This window comes from Molossus molossus, unplaced genomic scaffold (assembly GCF_014108415.1).
Source record: "Molossus molossus isolate mMolMol1 unplaced genomic scaffold, mMolMol1.p scaffold_m16_p_12, whole genome shotgun sequence".
Lineage (NCBI taxonomy): Eukaryota > Metazoa > Chordata > Mammalia > Chiroptera > Molossidae > Molossus > Molossus molossus.
This window is the reverse complement of record NW_023425347.1, coordinates 74,967,720-74,983,731: the sequence shown is the minus strand read 5'-3', so window position 1 is coordinate 74,983,731 and position 16,012 is coordinate 74,967,720. Positions and strand designations below refer to the sequence as shown.

The 16,012-nt window shown below is 38.5% G+C and overlaps 1 protein-coding gene across 5 annotated transcripts in view; it reads right to left on the bottom strand.

Annotated features, from left to right (window-relative positions):
• SCMH1 (Scm polycomb group protein homolog 1) overlaps window positions 1–16,012 on the bottom strand; it is a 166,307-nt gene that overhangs the window by 54,263 nt on the left and 96,032 nt on the right. For all 5 annotated transcript variants that reach the window (XM_036255813.1, XM_036255815.1, XM_036255814.1 and 2 more), the window contains 2 exons: window positions 10,160–10,248; window positions 6,659–6,902 (listed from right to left, as the gene is read on the bottom strand). In XM_036255813.1, the coding sequence (XP_036111706.1) occupies window positions 6,659–6,902; window positions 10,160–10,248 (333 nt within the window). The remainder of the gene's footprint in view (window positions 1–6,658; window positions 6,903–10,159; window positions 10,249–16,012) is intronic.

Below are 16,012 nucleotides of genomic sequence, written 5' to 3'. Positions count from 1 at the left end.
TCCCTGACCTCCAACTTCCAATCCTCCAATCTAGGTTAGGGGCCCTTTTGAAATTTATTACTATAAAGTTGTAATTCTCTACTGGTCTATATGCTCACAAAACTGTAAACTCTAAAGGCAGAATCCCCATCAGCTGATCCAATGATCAGCAATTACTTGTGACTTGACAGTTAGAACTTGAATGAATGGCTAGCTGGCTGGCTGAGGAAAATCAGATAGCCCATCGGTTGACCTACACGCTGTTCTTGCCTCTACCCTAGATTTTCCTTGCATAGTTTAGGATTACAGTTTAACCAACCCTCTTTCTGACCCAGAATACCAAAGTGATTATAGTGTGGTTTCCTATGTAGTTCAAAACATGAAAAGGCCATCCATAATGTAAGGGAAATGCTTTTTAAATGTTTCACAGAAAAAAGGAAGAGACATTCTGATAGTTTGGTTTTAAGCTTCAAATTCTTACTCTCCAAACTAGGGTAATACTCTTGCACGTCAACCACAGCAATGAGTCAGATTTTGTTTTCTCTCCGTACAATGCCACAGGTAGAAAGGGTAGACTGAAGGGTGAACGAGGCCTGGTTGATCATTTATTCCAATAGGTATGCTCAGCACTTACGTTGGACTCCTACATTTGCAACAGCATATAGAGATCAGCCAGACCGAGCATACACTATATGAAGTCACAAAAGACTGATGTATAATCCAGAATACAATCAATTTATAATGAAAATATAAATATGAAGTAGCTTGGATCTCATGTTCTATTACTGTTGTAAATTTACATAAGAAGCTAAACTGAAATATGCAACTGGCTTGCCCAGCCTGGAATTAGAGCAAGGGGTGTTAAGTAGATTATTATGATGGCTAAAGCCCAATTAGCATTAATAACTATGCCAAATGCATTGAACTTTTTACTTTCTTAAATTTAAAAATACATGCCTCTGTTTCAATTTTAAATCACACAGACAAAAAGTGATAAGCTAAAAAATAAAAAAAGGTTCTGCCTTTTATACCCAAGTACCTTGGATCAGTTACAAGCTTGGTGTTTGTTATTCATCAGAGTTGGCTTGGCCTCAGGGGTTTAGGAGCGAAAAAGGATCTGGCTTAGCAAAGGAGAAACAGCAAGCATGTGGGAGTCCCCTTAGAGAAGCAGAGCCCTTGTATAGATGGAGGGCAGAGTAGGTGGTAGGTGACCTGAGGGATCTGGAATCAAGTAGGAGACAGTCACAGGAGTCATCTGTTACCCATCCCCAAGATCAGGAAACTATACAGTATTACAGGAGTGGAAGGGCACTTAAGGATCATCTAGTTCAATCTCTCACATTCAGAATAACTTACTTAAAGACATAAAACAAGTTTGTGGTCCAGTTAGAATTAGACCCCAGTTCAATGCTCTGATGTTATACTAAACTGCTTCTTTCTTATTTCATCTCAGGATCTGGAAGCCAAAATCCAGGGTCTCAAATGAAGCCTTAAAGAGAGCCCAGAAGTGAATGGAGAGAGTAGAGGGGCAGATGTGCGAAGGCAATATGGCTCAAAGTGATGGCCCTGACAGCTGGTCCTACTGAAAGATCTCCATGGTCTCCCCTTCTAGACTTGGATATCAACAAAATCAAGTCCCTTAACCCTCTGAACTTCACTTTTCTCATAAATAAAATGTATCTGAAAATAATTACATCTAGTTCAGGGTTACCAGGATGATAAAATGAAATAACATGTGTAAAATAACATTAAATATTGGTATTTTATCCTACCTAATGCAAGCAAAAAAACAATCTCATACTGCTTTCAATTTTTTCACATTTGCACACTAATGACCAGAAGGTAGAAAAGGAGGAGGAGATCGTATGATTAGAAGGAGATCAGGCTTACATATACAGAGAACATCTTGTTTTGTGAAATGAATTGAGTAACCACATTTTTTCCACATTGTATCACTTGATCCTTGGCCAGGACACTGAGATGGCTGAAGTTCTGCTATTACTGAAAGTTACATTACAGAACTACTGAGGGCCTGGGGTGGGGAAGGAGAGAGTGTTGGAGGAAACAACTTGGCTGCTGGAATGATGACTGAAGGACCTGGTCTGGAAATGCCAAGTGCAAAAAGGTCTCTCTCTACCTTCTGAGCCTGGTCCTTCTGGTCATCTTTGTTAAAATCTAAGCTCTCCAGAGACACAGAGAACTGGAGAAGAAAACAGTCAGCAAATACCTCTGGAAGCATCAACCACATAGTGAATCATATTGCTTATCAGCATGTGCAGTCAGAAAGGAATGCATGTCCAGCAATTCTTGGACAGAAAGACTCAGCTTTTCTGGCTTGAGAAATGTCTAACTGCTGTAAGAGATTTATCGATCAACATAACAGAGTTCTCTAGGCAAGAAAGTGAGAAGATAAACCTAACTGAATGTAGCCTAGATCAACAAGGCTTGTTTTAGTCTCAAGTAAACAAAAATGGCTCCACCATCACTTCCAAGGCACTTCTCTTCTTGCTGCTTCCACAGAGATCTCTTGCAAGGCCTGCAGAGGGATGGCAATGGATTTCTCATATCAACTCCAGGGCACTTGCTTCTTGAAGCATATAGAGGAGTAGTGGCACATTCCTGATACAAGATATGTGTCTCATTCCCCCCACTCCTCATCTCAAGTCCCTTCCACCTCTGTGCCACTAACCTAGTCCAAGCCACCCTTGTCTCTTATCCATACATACCACAGCACAACCCATTCCCCACAGAGCAACCCAAGTGATTTTTTAAATAATAGCCTTATTGACATATAATTCATGCACCATAAAACTCACTCTTAAAAAAACTCACCCTTTAAATTGTATAATTCAGAGTTGTGCAAACATTACCCCTATTTAATTTTAGAACATATTCATCACCTCAAAAAGAAACCCCATATTATTAGTCATTCTCCTTCCCCGGGAGCCCCGGACAACCATTAATCTATTTTTGTCTCTCTGTTTTTACCTATTCTGGACATTTCATATAAATGGAATGTATGTTGTAGTATATATAAGTACTTCATTCCTTTTTACTGCAAAATACTATTTCATATGGATATACTACATTTTATTTATCTATTCATCAAAGGATAAATATTTGGGTTATTTTAATTTTTTGGCTATTATAAATAATGCTGCCTTGAACACTCAAAATATATTTTTGTGTGGACACATGTTTTCTATTCTCTTTGGTATATACCCATGAGTGGAACTGCTGGATCTCAGGTAACTCTATATTTAATATTTTGAGTAACTTCCAAACTGCTTCAAAAGTGACTGTAGTATTTTACAGTCTTACTAGCAATGTACAAGAGTTCCAATTTCTCCACATTTTGATTATAGCCATACCCATGGGTGTGACGTGGTAGCTCATTGTGGCTTTGACTTGCATTTCCCTATTGACTAATGTTGAGAATCTTTTCAAGTGCTTATTGGCCATTTGTATATTTTGGGAGAAAAGTATATTCAAACCCTTTACCCATTTTTAAGTGGATTATTTGCCTTTTTAATTGTTGAGCTGTAAATTTTCCTTTGTATTCAGTATATAAGTGCAAGTGATTTTTAAAAAAATCAGCATTTGTCATACCCCTATATAGTATCCTCTAATGATTCCTTGCTATGTTTATAATAAAACCTAAATTCCCACTCTGGCTTACAAGGTCCTGTTTCAGTTGTGCCACTCTCCCCGCACAGTGCACTGTGTTGGAGAAGCCATTCTCAGCACCACTGACTGGTATGTATGCCTCAGCATATACTTTCGTGTGAACAGATGTTTTCTATTGTCTTGGACATATACCCATGAGTGGATCTGCTTGCTTGGAATTCTCTTTCCTTTATTTATTTATTTACTTATTTATTTATTTTATTAATTAATTTTTGTTACAGATGTTTCTCCCTTTTCCCCCACTGATTCCTTCCTCCCCCTCCCTCCCTGCCCTTTCCCCAGATTGTTGTCCATGTCCACTGTTCATGCATACATGCATATAAGTTCTGTGGTTTATCTCCACCCCCCTCTTTAGGGGATTGTCAGTCTGTACCCCGCTTCCATGGCTCCTTCGCATCATTCAATTCAAACATCAACTTTTCAGACAAATTTTCTTTAAGAGACACTGTATCTAAAGAAGCTCTCCCTCCACAAAGAGGAATAAGGAAATTTTGGAGGAGGATGGATATACTCATTTTCTTGACTGTAGTAACAGTTTCATGGATGCATACATGTGTCAAATTTTTCTAACTGTATACTTTAAATACCTGCCACTTATTTTACTTTATACTTCAATGAAGTTGTTAAACAAAAAACTTCCTTCAAAATCACACTTTCACTGTCACAATCTTATGATACTTTATTTCCTTAGGGGAAATTATATATCTGAAATCACTTTGTTTTTTATTTAAATATATCTTTATTGAATATTTTAGAGAGAAAGGAAGGGAGAGAGAAATAGAAACACTAATGTGAGAGAGAAACATCCATTGGCTGCCCCCTGCACACCCCCTACTGGGGACCAAACCCGCAACCTGGGCGTGTGCCCTGACCGGGAATCGAACTGAGACCTCCCAGTCCATGGGACAATGCTCAATCCACTGAGCCACACCGGCTGGGCTGTTTATTTTATTTTATTTTTTAAGAACTGATTTTACGGAGAGAGGAAAGGAGAGGGAAATAGAGAGAAACATCAATCAGTTGCCTCCTGTATACACCCTGACTGGGGATTGAACCTGTAATCCAGGTATGTTCCCTGATCAGGAATTGAACCAGCAAACTTTCTGTGCATGGGATGATGCTCAACTACACTGGCCAGGACTCACCTTGTTTATTTCTTTTTTTTTTTTTTTTTTTTTTATCCTCACCCGAGGACATTTTTCCATTTTTTGTACAGATAGAGTGGGAGGGAGAGAGAGGAAGAGAGAGAGAGAGGGAAACATTGATGTGAAAGGGACACATCGAGTGGCTGCCACCCGCACGACCAACCAGGGCCGGGGACAAACTGCAACCGAGGTACGTGCCCTTAGCGGGAACCGAACCCGGGTCTCTCCGGACCGCAGGCGGATGCTCTAACCGCTGAGCCAAACCGGCCAGGACTCACCTTGTTTATTTCTTGATTTAAATGTTTACTGTCTCATCCCAATAGAATGAAAGTGCCATGAGGGCAGGAATGTGTTCATCTTTGTAACTGCTATATCCTCAGCTTGGTTCAAAATTAGGTGCTCAATAAATATTAGGCCAATTCAATGAATTAATTCAATAAAGATTTAGAAGAGATCCACAGACAATAGGAAGAATGACTTTCTATTTCCTCAGATTCATCACTACTTTTAGACTGAAGGGGATGAGATTCATATTATTTCTTTATTAAGAGCAGTTATCTCAAACTCCATCCTCGATAATCTCCAACATTATCATCATTAGAAATGTCATTTACTATTCAATTACTATGTGGTACTATTCTAGCACTTTGTATATATTTTCTCATTGGTAGTTGGTAGTGGTTATTTTTATAATCATAGTATTATAATAATGGTAATATAGCATATTATGATAGAGTAATAATATAGCATAATTATAAGTATAGTATATAATACCTGTATTAAAAGCAACAATAATACAATAAAAACATTTGTTTAGCACTTGCTATTTGCCAGATATTATGTAAGTAATTTACTCATGTAATCTTATTTATTTCTCACAATAACTTTACAAAGTAGGTATCCTTTTACAGATGAGGAATTTGAGGTTTAGAGAGGTGAACTAACTGACCAAAGCCACACAGCTGGTAAAAACCAGAGCTGGGCCCTGGCCAGTTTGGCTCAGCGGTTAGAGCGTTGGCCCGCAGACCAGAGAGACCTGGGTTCGGTTCCTGCTTAGGGACCGAACCTAAGGGACCGAAACTGCATACCTCGGTTGCAGTTTGTCCCCGGCCCCAGTTGGGGTTGTGTGGGTGGCAACCAGTCGATGTGTCTCTCTCACATGGATGTTTCTCTCTCTCTTCCTCTCTCTCTCCCTCCTGCTCTGTCTGAAGATGAATGCAAAAGTGTCCTCAGGTGATGGTTAAAAAACAATAACAACAACAAACCAGAGCTGGAACTCAAACCTAAGTCTATTTTTCTTTTTTTTGGGTATGTGCCCCTAGCAGGAACTGAACCCAGGACTCTCTGGTCCGCAGGCCGATACTCCAACCGCTGAGCCAAACCGGCCAGGGCAAACCTAAGTCTATTTTTCTTCAAAGCTCATGCCTTTTCCATTCTGCTACAGTGCTTGTCAAGTATTTTTACAGCACAGTACTACTCCAACTCATATAGAAGTGCCTAAGACCTGCAGAAGATGCACACCTTGAGAATGACACCACTCAAACTCTGAAATGGGTTAGGAACAAAAGAAAGAGAGATGAGAAGTTAGCTGCCTGAATAAATCCAAATATTTAGAGTAACAAACTTTTACTTTATCACAAACTCCATGCCTATCTTCATTTGACATTTTATTCTTCTGTTTCTGATTACTCTCGAGTAGGCTTGGTTTTTACCTAAGTTGCTAGCCCTAGCTCCTCCTCTGCCTACTAGTGAGGTTTATTGGTGGAGACATGGTGACCATGAGAGATCTAGGTAATTGCCATCATCAATTTGGGCCCTGATTCCAAAGCTCATAGATGGACCCTTACCTTTAGTGCCAGGTGGCTGTAGGTTGTCTCCAGTCAGTGAGCACCAGCCCACAGGGAAGATGTCTCGGGAGTCGAAGCGGCACCAGTAGTCAAAGGCCCCTCGCCACCCATCAAAAGTGACAAGCACCTCTGAGCCCCGCACCTCCCCAACAGTGGCTGGGCAAATGAAATGGGGGTTTTTCCTGTCCACGGCTTCTAGCTTCATTCCCATTTTGAAGAAGTTGTGAGAAGGCGAAGGTGGTTCCTAGAGGAGAAACAGAAATATATAGACCTAGACACAAAGAGAGAGGCCATGTATCCCAAAAGATTGCTACCTTATTTGGATGATTAAAAAGGGACTGCTGCCCTGGCCAGTTTGGCTTAGTGGTTAGAGTGCCGGCCCTTGGACCAAAGGGTTGAGGTTCGATTCTCAGTTAAGGGCACATATCGAGGTTGCAGGTTTGATCCCTGGCCCTGGTCTGGTTCACTCAGGAGGCAGCCAATCTATGTGTCTCTCTCACATAGATGTTTCTCTTTCTTTCTCTCTCTCTCTCTCTCTCTCTCTCTCTCTCTCTCCCTCCCTCCCTCCGTCCCTCCCTCCCTCCCTATCTAAAAATTAATGGAAAAATATACTCAGGTGAGGATTAACACACACAAAAAGGGATTGCTATGTAAGATTTATAATGGAGATTTAATCTTTCTTTTAAATGAATTAAAAAAAAATACTGAAGTATTACTCTGTTAATCTTAACATTGTAACATCTTTGCTTCAGTAGTGCTCCTTTATATGTATATATCACAATTTATTCATTGTTTTGATTGACATTTAAGGTTTTTCCAACTGTTTACTATTTCAAGAGTTTTAATGACCATTCTTGTACTTGTTCCTTTATACACATGTGAGAAGGTTTATTTAGGATATATACCTAGGAGTAAAATGACTGGGTTATAGGATAGACATCTGCTTTATTAAATATTGTTAAACTACTCTCCAAAGTGGTTGTAACATTGTATACTCTTTCTGGCAGTGCTCACTCACAGTCTTTCTTCACCACTATTTCTTGCATCTCATTTCTTGCTTTCTGGGTTCAATGATCTTCTTCCTGAAATATATTCTTCAGTTGTTCTTTCAGCAGATATGTTAGCATATACTTACATAAGTTTGTTTGAAAATGTCTTGATTTTACATTTATTCTGAAATAATAGTCTAACTAGCTATAAAATTCTAGGTGGACAACTATTTTTTTCTAAGAGCTTTGGAGACATTATTCTATTATCTTTGGCTTTAACTGATCCTGTCAAGAAATGTGCTGTCAGCCTAAATGCAATTCTTTGGAAGGTGTTCTTTTCTTTTGACTTTAGTTATACCATGATGTTTTAAGGTGTATATTTATCTTTATTATACACTCTGGGAGATTCTGTCATTATCTTTTCAAATATTGACACTTCTCTATTCTTTCTTATTTATTATTTCTGGATTCCATCTTAGTATTATTGGACCTTCTAATATTATTCTGTCTATTCTCTTTAATATTTTCTATTTCTCTATCTCTTTGTGTTACATTCTGGGGAAATTCCTTACATGTCTTTCAGCTAACTATCCTTTATCTATGTCTAAGTTGCTTATACACCTACCTATTAATTTTTTATTTTAATGATTGTTTCATTTACAGATGTTCAATTTTTTTTCTCAAATCTGTGTTTTAAAAATAGTGTTTTATACTTTTATCATTTTAAAAATTTCTTTTCATTCTTTAATCATTTTCAGAAACTTAATTTATAATCTCTATCTGATATTTATATTATCTGAAAGTCCTTGGGGTTACAGTTGTACTGTTTGTTGTGTCTACTAATGTCCCACCATGTTGGATTTGTTTTGAGAGTTTTTGAGGGCTCTGCAATTCTGAAGTGAGTACTCATCTTCAGTGGTACTTCACTTTGGAGACTTCTATGACATCCGGGTTGAAAGCAACCCGAAGAGATTGTGGGTTTACTTCTGCCAGACACTCGGAAATATTTCCACACAACTTGCGAGCTTCTAGATAACACAGGTACCATATCTGAACCCTGGACTCCATGGAGGAAAGATTGTTTTATCAAGGAAATAACTCCATTCCTGCTCCCACCCAAAGCCAAGGCAGAGACTCTCCTCATCAATGTAACAGTCTTTTTACTAAGGAGTAAACATTGTAGGTGTCTGATCTGGTTTTGTATATGGCAGACTCGGGTCTATTCCCTGGCTTGCCTGGGCCCAAGGCCTCATCTTCTATCCTACTGTGGCTGTTAAAAGACAAGAGTCTTAGAAAGTAAGACTGGCAAAGACCCTTAAAATACCTGCGGGTTTAGTGTATGGACATAACACTCTAGTTTTCCTTCTTCATTTTAGCCGCTAGAGTTTCCTTACTTTTTAGTAAGCTCAGTAAAGCATTTAAAATGCCCCCACAAACATTTTGAGATATTCTATAGTGAAAGGGTTTTTTAATTGCCCAGTACACTATATTCTGGGAGCCAGTGAGCTGAGGGTTTAGACTTTAATAGCAGCATAGGCAACACTAACTTAGTCCCCTTTATAACCCTAACCTCATTAAAGAATTAAAAAAATTTTATCTTTATTACAGATGTCCCCCTCTCTTTCCCCCACTGACCCCCTCTACCCTGCTCCCACACTAGGCCTTCACCACACTATTGTCTGTGTCCAGGGGTTATGCATATATGCATATAAGTTCTTTGGTTAATGTCTTCCAGACCCCCTCTCTTCCCTTCCCTCTGAGATTTGTCACTCAGAGAAAGACAAGTATCACATGATCTCACTTATATGTGGAATCTAATGAACAAAATAAACTGATGAACAAGATAGAACTTCAGTAAAGAGTTCAACTGAGTGCAGACTGAGTGCCTCGTCTTTTGAGAAATAAGGAAGAATGAATACAGGTTTTGGATCCCTGTTCTACCACTTACTAGCCATGTGATCTTGGGAAAGTTCCTTTTTCAAAGTATTTTTTTCCTTAACCATTAAAAGGAAACAATAATTCTTGTTTCAGAAAGTTAACTGTGGGTATTAGGTGAGATAGTGTATATAAACTCGTAGCATACTGTAGGCACTCAAAAATTGTCTCCTTTCTCTCTGTTTAGCATATGAACCTTACAGAACGCTAAGATGTACAACAAGAATAGCTCCTTTAGATATATACCACATTTTATATGTTTTATTAGTGAACACATTTTAACTTAATTACCCTGTGAGGAAGACAGAATCCCACGTTAAACATGAAGTCAAAAGACATAGCTTATTGTTGGTAGAGCTAGGACCCCAAGACCAGGAATTATAATTTATGGTCTAATATTCCTCTGGAGATAATTGCTGCTTCATAAGATACTAAACAGTCCTTATGCTGAATTAATTTCTGAGAAGGCATGCTCAGGCATAAATATAATATAGACATCAGAGGCTCAGTAATTGAAAGAATGTAAGCACTGGGCATTAAGCAGTTTGGAGCTGGTGATATCTGAGGAACTCCATACCTTGTGGAAAATCCTGATGGGAGCCATTTCTGCTCCATTTAGTGTCTTCAAGAGGAACATGGGCCAAGAGGAGGCATTCAGCCGAAATCCTGCAACAAACATAATAGGCAACAGATAAAAAATATGTTTCAAAGGAAATGGCAATATCAAGTTTTCCCTTTGGAATCCAGCTACTCCTCCATAACCTATACTGTGATAAGTTACAGAATCATAGATTGTTAGGAAAGGACTTAAAGGTTAAATAGAAGAAATGCCTCATTAGACAGATGCGGAAATGAGGCACACAGAGGGAATGTAACTTGCCCAAGTGTAATGTTACAAAGTAAGTAGTGGAAAAAAGTCCCCAACCAAGTGTCCTGACTCCAAGACAAGTATTACAGATTATATATCATAGTGTCTAAAAAGTTTTCCTTGAAAAATCCAAAAGAGATAAACTTAGCAAATACTTAGAAATGGCCTAGATAGTAGAGTGTGAAAGTTATTCTTCTTAATAATCTCTTAAGAAGAAACCAAACGTCAACTGATAAACCCAATATAAAAGTAAATCTTTCAGATTTATCTCAATATAAGCTAACTCACTATCTCCCTCTCTCTTGCTCTCTCACTTTTCTTTCACACACATACACATACACACCAAGTACAAAACACTTTGTGATATTCATTTTTACTTAAACAACTAAGGATCAGGCAATGATAAAGATGAAAGGGATCATCCAATCCAAAAATATTAATTTTACAAAAAAACCCAAAAAGCCTGAAGAGGTTAAATGTCCATTGTCATTCAGTAAGCAAAAGTCAGTAAAAATGTACCATTTAACTAATAAATTGCAAAAATAAGATCGTTATTATAGTTAGGACTTCCAATTAGTGGAAAGACACTCCAAGTACTTCTTTCAATTTGGCTTCAACCCTTCTCCTGAGTTACCAAAATCTAGTGTTTTTTGATAGTCTCCCAATCTACCTCAGCTTTCCCATTCCTGACAAAAGAACTGATAGACTGCACCAAAGCTGCAGAGCTGGAAATTACAATAGAATCTAATAATACTGAACTATTTATTGTGTGCTAGACACTGTGCCAATCACTTTCCACCAACTATCTAATCCTCAAGAAAACCCAGTGAGGTAGATGAGAAAAGAGGTATAAAGTAAACTTCTTACAACTTCTGAGTGAGCAAATGATAAAGACAGGATTGAAATCCAGGCAATTTGACCCTTGAGCCCCCGGCCCAACCACTATGTTGAACTATCAGTGTGTAGATGAAATGATAAAGAATCAGCTTTTAGAATTAAATGTTAATAACTATAATTAAATTAATGGGGAAGAGGTGAGAAGAGAGAAGAAAATGGAACTAAGAAGAGTTACCATTCTATATGACTTAAAAGTTTTGGTCTCAAAGCTGGCTAGGCTAAGCCAAATTTCCCAAGGCAGGGTTCTTGGGATAGCTCATTCACATCAACAATGGCGACAGCAATATGGATGCTCCTGTCAACCTAAAACTGCCATCACTCACTTTTTTGCTTGTCTAGCTTTGTTTTCTTCTTGGTAAAAACCCCATCCTAATCTTATGTGATTTGTTGGGAATGTCTGCCATATGGCTCTACCTGCCTGATCATGAAATAGAAAATAATGCCATTTAAGAGCATTAGATTCCCCCAGACCAAGAGTGTGCATGTATATCCAAACTGGGTCAACTATTTTCTGATAATAACATGCATATTGGAGGAGGGAGTCTTTCTTTCTCTGAGATCATGGCTGGAAAGATGTTTGTAGATTTGGTATTGCTACATGAAGAACAAAACCGAGAATAAAGCCCAGGTAGAACAAGCTATGGAGAGACATTAGAGTGTTTAAAATTCTGTGTCCAGGCATACTTCTTCCTTAGACTTAGACTTCTCCACTATATGAGTCAGTAATTCCAGTCTCCTCCTTTCCCATCCTCTAACTGCTTTGAGTTGGGTTTTTGCACTCATTGCCCAAAGAGTCTTGATTACTATTCTTCCTTTGATCATAGTAAAAAGAAAAAAAATTAAATTTTTGCAGAAATTCAGGTTCGAGCCCAGTCTATGTGGGGGAAAAACAACTCTCCTTAGGTCAGGGAAGGGTTGAAGCAAGTCAAACTAGAGCAGATTTGCCATGAGTGGTTCAATACACCTGTGGATAAGGCAAAGCAAGGCACAACTGTTCTAGAACAATGCTCCCTACACCTTGGTAAAGAGAGGAGTAGGAAAGAATGCCCACACAATTAAACAATTCAGATTCAGGCCCTTGGTTCCAAACAACTAGAGTGCCTCGCCATGTAACACCCATTTCCATTTTTTAGGAACAGGTTACTAAGGGGCTTCTATCTCATCTGGAATTTGAAGAACTAAAAAAAATCCTCTCAGCTTTGGGAACACAGAATAATATTCTAATAGCTAATATGTATTGAATGCTTATAATGTATTAAATATTTTACTGCAATTTCTTAATCGATTTTTGAAAGAGTACCATGAGGTATTCACTATTATTCTCCCTAATTTGCAGATAAAACAGAAACTCAAGAGAAGTGGCTTGTCCAAGGAAGTAAGTGGTGGAGGCAGACTCAATATATGATGGCTTTACTCAGACCTCATGGTTCTAACTAACATGTTTCACTACCTCCTAGCAAGCTTCTTTAAGAGTAGAAGGGCAAAGCAGAAATGTTACCCACCCAAGGAATTACCAAATGCCTTATTCTTCAACTCCCATCCCTGCTCAAAACTCATTTTATATTTAGAGGATAAAACTGAAGTCCAAAGAGGCTAGGAAACTTGTTCATGGTCATGTAAGTTGCTGTCAGAGTCAGGCTGGAGCCCTAGGACTTTTCCTCTGGTCCTTTCACTATACTGTGCTGCCTCCCAAAGGAAACACTGATTACGTACATATTATGTTTCAGGCTCCATGTGCTAAGTAAGCACTTTAAGAGGGTTATCTCATTTAATCACTACTACAACTCTGTGAATTAGATACAAGAAAAGTAGCCCTGGTTCTGGAGCCAGGTTGCTTTCATTCAAATCTAGCTCTGACACTTAACCTGCTGTGTAACTTGTAAATTACAAAACCTCTCTCTGGCTTTAGTTTCCTCAACAGTAAGAAAGTAACTACCTCAGTGGGTTGTTCTAAGGATTAATACTTATGAAAGACTTGAAATTCTGCCTAGTATATAGTATTAGATAAATGCTGGCTATTTTTATTAAAAAAAACTTTTTTTTCTTCATTGATCTTTAGAGAGAGAGGAAGGGAGAGGGAGAGACAGAAACATCAATGAGAGAGAACATTGATCAGCCACCTCCTGCTTGCCCTGAAACTGGGATTTGGCTCACAACCTGGGCATGTGCCCTGACCAGGAATTGAACTGGCTACCTCTGGGCGCATGGGTTGATGTTCAACCACTGAGGCATACCAGCCAGGTGGCTATTATTTTTAATATTATAGATGAAAAGACTGAGGTTAGAGAAATTAAGTAAAATATCCAAGGTTATAATTTTACTAAGTACAATATCCAAGAGACAGGACTTAAACCCAATTCCTCTGTTTCCAGAGCCTACATTAATCATCACATTAATACCTTCAAATCTTTAATCTCCCAGTCCTTCCATACGGTCTCTTCCTTGATAAAAGAGTTGAAGTCATGAATTTATGAAAGCAGGAAGAAAAGAAGAAAAATGATCATTTGAAGGTCTCAAATTAAACAATGAATGGCTTGGGGGTGCTTGCAAGAAAAAGGACAGGTAGGTAAGAAATTCTAACCCCCAGGTAGTACCTCAGTGCCTGGTCATTTCATGGTCCTGACTCTTCCTGTCAAATAATGACTGCCAGTTTATGTGCAACCCAAACCTCTGCCCTGAGTTTCATGCTCGTATTTCCAACTGCCTTATCCTATAACTCTACATGGATGCCAAAAGTTCTTGGAATAAGTAAGTTTAAAACAGAACTCTTGACTTTGTTACCCCCTCCAAACTTGTTCCTTCCTCATTATCTCATCTTAGTTAATGGCACCACTTAGTAAATCCAGGTGCTCACACCAAACAGCCTACACTAAGTCACTCTTGATTCCTCCCTTGCTATTACCCCTCAAATACAATTAATTAGCAAGTCTTGATGGCTCCTTCATCTCATGTACCCTAAATCAAACCATTTCTCACTATTATATATTCTCATCCACTACTAACCACCCTAATCTAAGCCAGTCAGACTTTGCCTAGACTACTGAAATAGCCTTGTAACCTAGACTCTCAGTTTCTACTTTTGCCTCCTACTGTTTCCACATAGCAGCCAGAATGATATGTCCATGCTATTTAAAATATAAATCAGATCACACTCTTGTGCTCACAACTCATAACACAAAATAAATCTAAACTCTTTGTGTATGTAAACAAGACTTACATGATCTGGAACTTGCTTACTTCTCATAATTCATCCCCTATCACTCCCCACGCACTGGTCTTTCTGTTCCTCAAATACTACAATCTGCATCCCTCTGCCACAAACAGCCTTCCTTTCCTCAAATCTTTATAGCTAGTTCTTTGCTGAAATCTCAGCTCCTCAGAGAGGTATTCCTAGACTACCCTACCTAAAATAACCTCCTATATCCCATTCCCTTCTATTTATCATTACTCTTATTGCTGCTTGAATTTTTTTTTACCTTGTAATGTGTATTTTCCAACTAGAATATAAGCTCCATAAGAGTTTTATTGAACAAAGAAAAAAAATCTCCACTTATTAAATGGGTGCCAGGAATTGATGAATGCTACAAAAACTGTGTGGCAGAGTTTATTTAATGATCTGGAAGGTGAGACTATTAAAACTCAAGGTTAAAAGTCAAGGTAAAGCAACTTATCAGTGGCCATACAACTAAACTAAGTGAGTGGCTAAGTGAATATTACAAAGCCAGATTTCATTCTAGCCCTAGGCATATTGCAAGTGTTCTGTGCTTACCTTAAAAATATTGACATTGAACCAGTTACAGAAAGGTTCCAGGTGTTCCCCAGATGGCAGGACTACAGAATAGGTTAGGGTCCTACTGTTTAAACTTAACAGTGACTTAATGAAGCTCTGGACTTAAATGTAGATCAACAGGTCCAGAATCTAATCACAGTTCATGCCCTCTGGTGGCAGGTAACAGAACAGCACTCATACCAGGAACCACTTTATGGGCCCTACAACCCACCCCACCATTGTCCTGCATAATTCCAAGCTTTTATTAGATTCTATGGCTGTCAGGATGATTACATGACACTCTCAACTCAACCCCAGAGGAGCTTTACATACATTTACATATACACATACACGCACAGAAATATGTCACTCACTGTACACCTCGGACAACTCATTTTCCTTTCCTTGTTCCCGTATTTGTCAGATGAGAATACTGAATTAAAGCAGTGCTTCCAAACTGAGGTTTTGTGGCCTATCTCAATGCTACCCCAAGACTGAGAGAAACAAGAAGTGAAACTAGAAGAGAGATGTTGAACAAATTCTTTCCAGAGGAAGAAGTGACTGTATTTGGGAAGGAATGTTAGAATTCCTATCATTACTTCACTGTTCCATTCTCATATACAGAAGTTAAACACAAGTTAATTCAGGTTAATTTAATTGGAGGTGGGAGTTGTGACTAATCTTTAGATAGGTATAGGTGTAGATGGTTCTGGCATTGCCCAATGCCATAGAAAAAAAGGTCAGTAAATACTGTAAAAATTAACTTTATAAAATAACCATTTAGCCACCATGGTTAAAGTTACTTTTAAAGTTTTTTGTTTCCCTCCCCCCAACACACATCTCTATAAACAGAGTTCAAATTTCTGTGACCAGAAAATGAGATACATATCTTTTTA